The sequence below is a fragment of the Mesoplodon densirostris genome, chromosome 3, assembly GCF_025265405.1.
Source record: "Mesoplodon densirostris isolate mMesDen1 chromosome 3, mMesDen1 primary haplotype, whole genome shotgun sequence".
NCBI classification, from domain to species: Eukaryota; Metazoa; Chordata; class Mammalia; order Artiodactyla; family Ziphiidae; genus Mesoplodon; species Mesoplodon densirostris.
The window spans coordinates 41,420,920-41,433,250 of NC_082663.1; the positions used below are offsets into that span (position 1 = coordinate 41,420,920).

The 12,331-nt window shown below is 41.0% G+C and overlaps 1 protein-coding gene across 1 annotated transcript in view; it reads left to right on the plus strand.

Annotated features, from left to right (window-relative positions):
- ITGA1 (integrin subunit alpha 1) overlaps positions 1-12,331 on the plus strand; it is a 168,866-nt gene that overhangs the window by 82,269 nt on the left and 74,266 nt on the right. Inside the window, exons 7-8 of the mRNA XM_060092870.1 lie at positions 5,077-5,225; positions 9,201-9,351. Of these exons, the coding sequence (XP_059948853.1) occupies positions 5,077-5,225; positions 9,201-9,351 (300 nt within the window). The remainder of the gene's footprint in view (positions 1-5,076; positions 5,226-9,200; positions 9,352-12,331) is intronic.

A 12,331-nucleotide genomic window follows, 5' to 3' on the forward strand; every position in this document is an offset into this window, starting at 1 on the left:
GGAGAGGCCACAACAGTGAGAGGCCCGTGAACCGCAAAAAAAAAAAAAAAAAAAATGTAGAAGAATTTGAGGAAGTGGAAATGGAGGGAGGGAGATCAGCAGTGGAAAGACCCGTGACTGCCGTGGTCCAGGTTCAAGGCAATGATGTCTGGCCTGGGCTGAAGAAGGAGTGCAGAAACATAGATAATAGCTGCCTTAGATCCAGTTCCCCAGAAACAAACTCTGAGAGGAGGAGTCAAGTGATAGCAATTCATGAAGGGAGTGCTTCCAAAAGAAAATAGGAAGGGATTTGGGGGAACAAAACAGAGCAGCCACAGAGGACAAGAAAGCATGTGAGTCCAGGTGAAGTCAAGGCCTCAGCCTGATCTGGAAGGGGCTCCAAGTTAAGTCAAGGGGCTGGTCTTGCATTTTCCTGCACTCAGGCATTACCTATGGATCAGGGCAAGGGGTGAAGAGGGAGAAAACTCCCAGGCACTTCTGACTCTTTGAACCTTTGGGGCAAAGCAGCTCTAGCAGTCCAAGGACAGTCATCTGGGGAAAGTCTCAGGTGGAGCTGTTAGAAGCAAAGTGTACAGAAAGGGTAAGGGAACAGGCAGTTATAAGTTCTCTTATATCCTAACATTCACAAAAAATAAGCTTATGAAAGTGAGATATATGTTAAGTAATAAGAGAGATAGAAGATAGAGAGATAGAAGATATAAAGCACTGATCTCTGACATACCAAGGTGTTACATCTTCTGCTGTTCCTGGTGTGAAGATAATTTTTCCAGATAATCCAATTCATAGTAATCAGTTCATAGTATGTTCTATGAGATATGGAAGGTGCGTTGTAAATGTAAAATGTTACATCACAAAGCAGCCTTATTTAGTTGGCATGACTTCCATCTCTTCTCATGTGAGCTCCTCCCCATGTATAAATGAGATGCTATTTTTTTCCTGAGGAGTTAATAGCTTATCACTAAAATTTGATCGAAGGGAACAGTACACTCATTAGTAAAAAGTAGTAGGATTGTTGGGCAGTGCTATGTGCAACCGCATTTGGGATTCATGTGCAAAACTTTAAAGTGAGACCAGTCTACAAGGTATGTGACTTTTGTCTAACAAAATTCAGTGTCATAGGATCACACACAGAGAAAGAGATATTTGAACTTAACCAGAGTTGGAAGTTAGCCAAGTTAGTTAATGGAGGGGAAAAAAAGGTTAAAGTAGTTAAATGTTTGCAAGTAAATGATTATAGTGATGGATCATGGAATCTAGGCTGGGTACAAAAAAAAAAAAAAAGATAAGATCTGTGAATTAATTAGACATCTTAATGTGGTCAAGGAATTGATGAATTGGATATACTAGGTAAATGAGCCAAAGTTAATGATCAGAGAGAAGAACACTTGACATTGAGATTGAGGTGCTGCAATTTTTCCAGATGACAAGGTGAAGGCTAAGACCTTGGAAGTGGATGACATAGGCAAACTAGAGGAAAATATTACTAAAGCCAAGGAAGTCAAAGAAATGAGAGACTAGGGTGTTCAATAGATTAATCCAGGTAGTAAAATGTCCGAGAATAATGACAGGAGTGACAGTTTTCAAAGTTCTTTAGTCTCCTGCTTAATCAAATCTAAACAAAGAGAAGTAAAACAAAACCAACTCTGTAAGACACCCTGAATAGATGAGCAATTAACTTCCACAGCAGCATTTATTCACCTTGGTACCATAAATTAGGTATAATGATTATCGAAGTAAAAAAATCATTTTACTTTTATTTACCCTGAGCATTTATATATACAAAGACAGTGTCAAACCTACATGGTTTCCCTTAATAATTATTCAGTGTCTCCCTGGATTACTAATTAAAAGCTGTTAGGGTCATTGGGAAGAGAATTTTAAGTCTATTCAGAGAGTAACAGATAACTGTACATAACATTTAACTGTCAAGGAAATAACCTGAATTGGAGTCATGGGAAACTAATAGTTGTCTTTTTCCAATTATAACAGCACATAGTCTTGGAACAGATGGTGACAGATATTAGGTGAAAGATACAGTCAAAGAGCAAACCTAACCTGGACACAGATTGAGCAGATTTTGTGTTTATTCAGCTTGCGGTGTACCTTTTCTTATACTCGCATATGTTCTCTAATTATTTCTTATTTATCTGATATCTGATTCAGCAATTCTAAGGAAGGATTCGTATATTCTATTTCTTTTTAAAAAAATATGATCTATTTACTTGTTTGTTTGTCTGTTTTGTCGTATTTTCTAATGTATCTTGTTTGTCTGTTTTATCGTATTTTCTAATGTATCTCAGTTGGCTAGCTAACTACCTGAACTCACTGAGTGGCCATGAAGTGGCAGCAGCATTTAGCAAAAGGTGAGGTGATTAGAAAATGGGGGGAAGTCAGCTATCTGTCAATTTTTTAAAAAAGAAAAAATTTTTAATTTAAAAATAAAAGAGGAGACTTAAGTGGTAACATAATTCTATGTGCTGTAACAAGTGAGTTTACACCTATAAAGATTTAACACAAGCACCTAAAAAACAAAATATGACTAGAAAAAAAAGAAAATGAGGGGATTTGGGCGAGGTGAGTTTTTACTGAGACAAAATAGAGGTGAAGGAGACACATCCTAGACTAGGCCTCCTTCTGCCTTTTCATTATGGAAAGTGAGGTTTTTTAAACTCAGTTTCTTCATTTATAAAATGTGGTACTAATTTCTGTTATATAATTTGAATAAGTTAGGAAAGAAAGCTTAAAAAAAAGCAGTAAAAATATAGGATAGGGGCTTCCCTGGTGGTGCAGTGGTTAAGAGTCTGCCTGCCGATGCAGGGGACACGGGTTCGTGCCCCGGTCCGGGAGGATCCCACATGCCGCGGTGCGGCTGGGCCCGTGAGCCATGGCCACTGAGCCTGCACGTCCGGAGCCTGTGCTCCACAACGGGAGAGGCCACAACAGTGAGAGGCCCGCGTACCGCAAAAAAAAAAAAAAAAAAAAATAGGATAGTATTCAGGCATGGTGGCATAATTGCTCCAGGTTGTCTAGTATACTCCAGAAGGTAGCACAGAGACGATAAAGATTATGTTTCATTGGGAGTTCTCTTATTTGTTTCTGCAAGTGCCAGGGTAAGCTTTTGGTTTCCAAAAGGACCAAGCTGTAGAAATGCATCTATAAATCAGACAAATAATGAAGCCTGAAGATTTCTGACAACAGCGACATCAAGGGAGGTACAGGGTAGATGCTGATCGTTTATGCCATTTGGAAATAGGATCAGACTTGGATATAGGACGGGCTGAACAATGGGCAAACTAGACAACTGCCTGGAAAGAAAGCAGCGCTTTCTCAAATTACTTCCCCTACCTAAGAAACGAAGTGCCCAGAACTCCTACATTAAAAAGACATTCCGGGGCCTCCCTGGTGGCGCAAGTGGTTGAGAGTCCGCCTGCCGATGCAGGGGATACGGGTTCGTGCCCCGGTCTGGGAGGATCCCATATGCCGCGGAGCGGCTGGGCCCGTGAGCCCTGGCCGCTGAGCCTGCGCGTCCGGAGCCTGCGCGTCCGGAGCCTGTACTCTGCAACGGGGGAGGCCACAACAGTGAGAGGCCCGCATACCGCAAAAAAAAAAAAAAAAAAAAGACATTCCGTGGCTTCCCTGGTGGCACAGTGGTTGAGAGTCCGCCTGCCAGTGCAGGACACACGGGTTCGAGCCCTGGTCTGGGAGGGTCCCACGTGCCGCGGAGCAGCTGGCCCCGTGAGCCACAATTGCTGAGCCTGCGCGTCTGGAGCCTGTGCTCCGCAGCAGGAGAGGCTGCGATAGTGAGAGGCCCGCGCACCGTGATGAGGAGTGGCCCCCACTTGCCACAACTAGAGAAAGCCCTTGCACAGAAATGAAGACCCAACACAGCCATAAATAAATAAATAAATAAATAAAATTTAAAAGAACTCAAGGTCTTAGTGTTCAAACATCTTTAAAAAAAAAAAAAAAAAGACATTCCTTTGGGTAAAGAATTCTCTGAGTCCCTAATTTTGGGGTAAGAAGGTTAAACAAAAAGTAACTTCAGGCACAATTCTTGATATAGATTAGTTTATTGGTTCACATAAACCTTCAAAGGAGGGTGTAGAAAAAGGATAAGGAAAATGGGCAAGGGGTGGGAGAGGGTCTGGAGCAAGGGAAATCGAAGCAGTGGCACTTAACCTTCTAAGTCATTTTACTTCATGATGGCTCTGCAGTTAGCTGCCTGCATTATCCAACCTGTAGGAAAGAATGAATGAAAGGAGAATGGCAGTAAGAGAGGGAAGACAGAGAACAAGAAAAGAGAGGGAAGGGCTGATTTAGGAGATGTGACGCTACAGCTGAGCTACATAAAGCAGGAAGCACATGTGTGTCTTTGCCATATACATCCCCTGCTTATTCTTCCAACTTCATCTTGCCCCACTCTCCCCTCCTAGCTTGGTCCAGACTCACTGACTTTCTGTTCTTAGAGCACCTACCACTTTCCCAGCTCAGCTTCTTCACTTACACAGTTCCCTTTGTGTGGACCCCATCCTCCCTCTCAGCCATCATCTGAACAGGTCTCCACCCTTCTAGCACATGTCTTTTAAGTCTCAAATATCACTTCTGAAAGGCCTTCCCTGAGTCTTCACTTTAAATTAGGCTCCTAGGTTATACTTGCCAATAATAGCTTTTCTGTTACAGCCCTTTTCACAGTTTGCGATTGAACCTGTATTTAAATGATTCTTGTGTTTAATCTCTCTCTCCCTCTAGTTTAGAGGCTCCATGAACGTAGAAGCCATGTCAGGTTCATGTTCTACCCCCTCCCCAAGCTTACCAGAGTCATTCAGTAAACACTGTTGAAGAGAGAAGCCAGTCCTTTGAGAGGTTTAATAACAACACTTTCATTTGTGTTCTTTGGCATCCACAAATGGCAGTGATCATTACTGTCAAAGTAGAAAGATTTGTGTACTGATAGAGTTTTAAACTCATCTTAAGGACTAAAATGTATTATTACATCTGATGCATATGTTTAAATGCAAAAAAATTGAAACAGGGAGGTCTGCTAGATGGATAACTCACAGTGGCTTGGTATTTCAGGTTGGAATTGTACAGTATGGAGAAAATGTAACCCATGAGTTCAACCTCAATAAATACTCATCAACGGAAGAGGTGCTTGTTGCAGCAAATAAAATAGTCCAGAGAGGTGGCCGCCAGACGATGACAGCCCTTGGAATAGACACAGCAAGGTATATGGATAAAAAAATAAGCCAAAGTAAAAGACTGTGCAAAAATAACTGCTTATGATCTAGCCCTTTGGAGTATTAACTGAACAGTTGCCTTAGCAATATTTAAAGCCATCTTGTTGAAAAGAGATTCAACTGATTAACTAATAGTTGTAGGATCAAATTTTTCTATATTACAATCTCATCACTCTTCTTATCTTTCCTCTTATTCCAAGGCTTTGATTGATGGAGAATCAGTCCAAAAAATCGCTGTAGTCTACGGCATCACATGCTTGGGTACTAAGACATAATATTAGATAATATCTTTTCCTTTTATTCTTTGTTTTCAGCTTCTAGGAATCTCAATCTAAAAAGATGGATTAATATCAGTCCGCTTCTACTCAATATATATCTATACCCTAATATGTCTATAATTTTATAGCATTTTACATATTTAAATTTTACGGATTTAGGGTTATTGAAGCTCTCAAATAAGAGTTTTTAAGAGGGCAAATTAAATGTTGTCTTATTTGAAATCATTTTCAGTGAAAAGATTGAAAAGAAGTGGAGGGGCTTCCCTGGTGGTCCAACGGTTGGGACTTTGTCTTCCAATGCAGGGGATGCGGGTTCCCACATGCCTCACGGCCAAAAAAGAACCAAAGCATAAAACAGAAGCAGTATTGTAGCAGGTTCAATGAAGACTTTATAAATGGTCCACATCAAAAAAAAAAAAAATCTTAAAAAAAAAAAGAAAAGAAGTGGAAAGGATTTCATGATTTGTGCTCTCTCTCTTTCTTCCTTACTTTCTCCAAATTCCCTCTAATTCATATCCCTCCCTTCTGCAGTTTCCTTCATGGAGCACACATAACCCGCCCTGTGGTTGAATTTCATTCTATAAGAACGTATAGAACTGTCCTTTTCTTACAAGGTTCAGCTCCTCTTCTCTGTATTTTTTCTGATCTCACTCAGCTCTTATCTTTTGATGTTTCTCCCCTTAATCAGCATGAAAGCTTCTGAACAAAAACTAAACAATACCAAAAATCACAGGAAATCTAATGGTAAGTTTGACTAATGTTAAGGATCCTTCTCTTAAGTGCCTTCAACTTCTGGACACTCAATTGATTCTGAAGAGTTGATTACCCATGACCTCACTTCACCTGCCTGCTAAGATCAGTGTTTTAAGGGGGCTGAAACAGTTAACATGGATACTCCAAAGAATGGGTTGGATTTTCAAAAATTTAAAATTTCATGTGCAGCTTTAGACTCATAAATGTTAGAAAAGCATGTGGTTCTAGTTATATGGGGCCCATGAGAAAAATAACCACAAACAGATGGGGTAATTTTGCATTTACCTGCCCGTAGATCACCAATTTGCATGCACAAAAGTGCACACATTTAGGTGTGCTGAGTGTGCACTCTTAAATAATTGACTAAATGTGACCACACAAAGTAAATCAGAGTGTTCTTTGAAAGCTCTGAGCCTGTAGGGAACTTTGTTTTCCAAAGGCAACCACTTAAGATGAATATTCATTTTTGAAAACTAACTGAAGAAATATTCTGGCTGCTTTTGCTCCTGCGTAAATACCACTCTAAATACCATGTCCCTATATGGTTTTTGCCTATGTGTTTCACAGAGGGTCTAGCTGTAGGACACAGAGTTTATTGAGTTTTGTACATAAATAAGACTCCATAATGATATTACTAAGTACTTTTTTTTTTTTTTTTTTTTTTTTTTTTTGCAGTACGCGGGCTTCTCACTGCCGCGGCCTCCCCTGCTGCGGAGCACAGGCTCCAGACGCGCAGGCTCAGCAGCCATGGCTCACGGGCCCAGCCGCTCCGCGGCACGTGGGACCCTCCCGGACTGGGGCACGAACCCGCGTCCCCTGACTTGGCAGGCGGACTCCCAACCACTGTGCCACCAGGGAAGCCCTGAGTACACTTCTTATATCATTTTTTCATGTTTAAGTTTATTTTTAATTGCTTTTTATTCCTTTCAGGCAGGACCAGTTGCAAATAATATTTCTAAATTTTTAGAATCCTTTACCTCCATTTTCAGTGTCTCCCAGTTCAAAATATTTTTGTGTCCCCTTATCCCTATCCCCAATTTTTTTTCTTTTCATTGCTTCACAGTGTTTAATCATAAGGCCTGGATTCTCCTGTCCCAAAGAAAGGGATTCTCCTGGGATATGTTAATGTTTAAAAACATGCAGGGAAGTCAATGCTTATTTTAAAGAAAGAATATTGGATGCTGGTAATTGGGGGTCAAGGGCAATTTGCTGAAGATACTTGAAACAGAAAGGGTATACTCAAGAGCTCTGCCATAGAAAGCCAGCCCTGGTTTCAGAGCTAACAGATTTTCTTTAAGGAAGGTCGTTTAATCATCTCCTTCAGCTGATGTTCATTTAGTTATGACCTTGATCTTCAAGAGAATTAGGAAGTTTTGGTGATCCTCTAAGGAATTAAAACTGTAAAAAGGATTAAATCTTATCATATCGATGTCCAAACTTCATTTAAAGACTAACCTTTAACATCTATTTTTCACCTTTGTCTGTGCATAGAAAGAGCTCAGAGAATCTGTTTGTGTAGTGTAGAGGGCAGAGACACACAGTTTGCCAGTGATCAATATATTTTTTTAAATAGCTTCTTTTTCTCTTTTGAAAATTTTAGGAAAATTTGAAAATGTAAAAAACAGTACAACAAAATCCTATGTACACATCAAACAGAATCAACAGTTGTTAACATCTTGTCATATTTGCTGTTAGTCCTTTTAAAGGAAAAATAAACACAGATAAAATCACTTTGCTCACATCACAAGGATCCTCTCTCCCTGCTCACAAAATACCCACTACTGTGCATTTACTATATATCTACAGTAGAGCTAATGTGTACTGTGGCAAACTGTTGGAAGGTGAAAGACAGGGGTTTCTTTGGTATATCTCAACTGCAGCTGTTTGTCCTTATGACCAAAGTAAAATATTTTAAATGACTATTCAGCACAATGCTTGCTGCATTTTACACCAAAATCTAAAAAATATTATATGAAATCCATTCATTGTTTCAGTCCTAAGTAAAATGTACTCTTCTTTTCCAAGGCTCCAGAGGGGAAAGTAGTTGAGTAAAAGAAAATAATAGAGGGAAAGTGTGCCTGAGTGTGTGTGTGTGTGTGTAGAAGGTACAAAACAAACAAAAATTGTCAGTTTCCTGTATCTTCCATCTCTATCCATAAATGCTTGTTGAATTAAATCAAAATTCCTTTCTTTGAAGTTAGGTTATAGCAGTTTTCCTTTCTCTCCATGCTACCTCGTCCCACCTCACCCCCAGCAGCTTGTGTCCTAAAACCTAGTTCAGACTTTCATAGCTTTGCCAAACCCTCCTTGCCCCCCACAACCCTACTCTGTCACTGACTCAGACCACTGCCATCTGCAGTCTTTAATTCCTATGTCTGAATTTTCACCCCACATCCAAGCGCACTCTCAAGCACTCACAGCCATACAAATACTCTGTTTTCTCCCATGCCCCCTCCATAGCTTACAGGATGTCCAAGCTGTTCTGTGAATGTCAGAGTAGGTGGGGGAAGTGAGGACTAAAGCAAAAGCTCTGCCAAAAGCAGAAGGAAAGAGGCCTGTCAAGCAAGAGAAGGAGTGTTTACAGAAAAAGGAGTGACTGGGAAAGTATTTAAAATCTGACCTTCTCTAAATCTGCTGTATGCTTGTCACACTCTCCCTTTGAAGTTTCCAAAGAATGAAAGACTGCTGCCTTTTGTTAATGGAATCTATGGTGATTGGCAAAATAGTAACCTCTCCATCATCTGGAATAAATCTTAAACTATTACAAACGATGAGCATCATGCCTCCCAGCTTGAACAATGGGCAACAATGTTGATCTTGGAGGGAAAGCACTGGGCTACCTGGAGTTGACAGTGTTTTCATTTTGTTTATCACTTTGCCTAACCTTGGGCTGGTGTTTTATTTGCTGCTCTTTTGTCTGTGATTATTTCAGGAAAGAGGCTTTCACTGAAGCCCGGGGTGCCCGAAGAGGGGTTAAAAAAGTCATGGTAATTGTGACTGATGGAGAGTCCCATGACAACCACCAACTGAATAAGGTCATCCAGGACTGTGACGATGAAAGCATTCAGCGGTTTTCCATAGCTGTAAGTACAGGGCTAGAGATGGCTTTCAGGCTGTGGTGTGAAGAGAAAAGCTGTGTGCATATCATGGTTATTTTATGAGAGTTACACAAACAAGGTTGAAAAACAGAAACTTCTCCATTTCAAAGTAAACTCTGTGGGGGCAGGATTGGGTCTTGCCCCTTTTGTGTCTTCAGCACCCGACACAGTGCCAGGCAAATGGAGACTCAGCAAACAATCACTACAAGAAAGGAAGGAAGAAAATAGGAAAGATAAAAGGAGGAAGAAGGGAGAAAATACATTAGAAGAAGGAAGGAAGGGTGAGAGAGAGAAAGGGACAGAAATAGGGCGGGGAAAAGAGGAAGGGGAAGGGAGAAGAGATGGAGGGAGGGAGGGAGGAAAGCATATGCCTTCAGCCTAGGGGGAGGGGAGTTTCTTAAGGTGATTTTTTTTTTTTTCTTTTTGCGGTATGCGGGCCTCTCACTGTTGTGGCCCCTCCCGTTGCGGAGCACAGGCTCCGGATGCGCAGGCCCAGCGGCCATGGCTCACGGGCCCAGCCGCTCCGCGGCATATGGGATCCTCCCAGATCGGGGCACGAACCCGTATCCCCTGCATCGGCAGGCGGACTCTCAACCACTGCGCCACCAGGGAGGCCCCAAGGTGATTTTTTAAATAAGTCAAAGAACAAAAGATTTCAGAACTCTAAAAGTTCAACCAAAATTGTTTTTCAACAAAATCCCTTTTATTTATAGTAACAACAGATATTACCTACAATTGTTTTTCAGCATTGTATCAGTGATATTTCCCTTTTCCCTTTCAAAAGTGTGATCAGTGAAAGACACTCCACCCAATAGTAGGTAGGGAAGAAAAAGAGATTCATCCCTGATGAAGTTCCAGAACACACAATTAATTCACTTCTTCCCTGGGGCAAGGTGACTGTACTTCTTATTTTATAACCAAGATAACTAGGTTGTAAACAGTTGCAACATTTTCTTTCTCATTTGGGGTGCAAGACGTAAAAAAAAAAAAAAAAAATTAAAACATCTCATTATTTCTCTTTCCCTTTGTTGTTACTTCAGTAAGTTATCTTTTGCCAACTGTTATTCAATTGATTATTACCTCTCCTGTTACTATAGCTATTTTGATCTTTTCAGTGGTTGAGAATAATTCCATATGGCTCAGCCTTCACTCAGAGATACTGTCCACAATTAGAGTCTATGCTCGGTCTCTTTAGTATGCAAAGCCAGCACATGCCCAGTTTGTCCCACACAACCAGGTACCAGAGATGCCATCATGTGTTCAACTTCTTCCCAGAGGATATAGTCTAGCATTCCAGGTACCATAGATGCAGGCCATGAGCTGAATTAACCATCAGCAGCATTAACAACGTTCAGGAAACTTCAGTGGAAAGAAAGTATCTATCAATGGATTGCTTCTTAATTTTAAGTGAATCTTATATCACTTTTGCATTGTATCTGGCTACATAATCAGTATTTCTTGCCCTTAAATCTCTGTTTCCCTTTGTTGTATCCCTGGTTGATCATTCATACTTTGCCTCTTATCTGGTCAAAAAGAGGTCTCATGATTGCATTAATCTTCCTGGAGAACCATAAACTCATGAGTTCCTTTCCCATTTTAATCAGTGAATTAGCATCAACTTGATCTTTGAAATGGTATAAACAAAGTATAGGAAACTGTCACTTTATCAATAATTATTTATTTTCCTAATTCATCTTTTTTCCTCAGTGAACCTTACATTTTTTTTAGTTTGTGCCAAACTAGGAAATAAGACATTTATTTTACTTTCTCTCTTTGTTTATTCACACAGAAAGGTTTCAGACATTTCTTCACGTCTATTCATGATGCATGAGATCAAATGTTCATGGGGGTCTGTGGCCCTATTATTTCCTGGACTGTTCCTCCTACCCCATCATTTTTTTTTTTTTTCTTTTTGCTGTACGTGGGCCTCTCACTATTGTGGCCTCTCCCGCTGCGGAGCACAGGCTCCGGACGCGCAGGCTCAGTGGCCATGGCTCACAGGCCCAGCCGCTCCACAGCATGTGGGATCTTCCCGGACCAGGGCACGAACCCGTGTCCCCTGCATCGGCAGGCGGACTCTCAACCACTGCGCCACCAGAAAAGCCCCTTCATCTTTTTTTCCCCCCACCATTTGATCCTGAACACCAGAGACATATGTCTTGGGGGGAGACAACACTCAAAAAAGTTGATTACCGAAAGTATAAGCACTCTGTAATAAAACTGCACACATTTCCTGTGAAACATCCAGATTTGGTGAGGGTGCTAAGCTGGTTGAGGACCCTGTTACATGGTCTCTATTCTGTCACTTGAGGATATTAGACATTGCTAGCAGGAGACCGGGGTTTTTTTGTTTGTTTGTTTTGTTTTGTTTTTTAAGTTTTCTTCTTTTTTTTCCTTTTTACAAATTTATTTATTTATTTTTGGCTGCGTTGGGTCTTCATTGCTGCACGCGGGTTTCTCATTGTGGTGGCTTCTCTTGTTGCAGATCACGGGCTCTAGGCGTGCGGGCTTCAGTAGTTGTGGCTCGCGGGCTCTAGAGCGCAGGCTCAGTAGTTGTGGCACACAGGCTTAGTTGCTCCTGTGGGATGTGGGATTCCTGGACCAGGGATCAAACCCTTGTCCCCCACATTGGCAGGCAGATTCTTAACTACTGCGCTACCAGGGAAGCCCAGGAGACTGTTTTATATTCAGATTCTAATCTTAGATGATAATGGCGGGGGATTATAATGGCTGTGAAAGTGTATCACCTACAGCATTCAAATGAAAATAAGCAACTTAGAAAGTATCTTAGAATTTCATTCATTTGCACACAAAAGGCACTGTGCTACATGTAAATGAGCCTTACACTTTACATTTGACATATTTGCCTCAAGGGAGTTTCCATTCTGAATGTCTATTCCAGGTAAATATTAGCAGAACACCAAATGCCTGGACTTGACGTATTTGTATTAAGCGAAACAGAAGT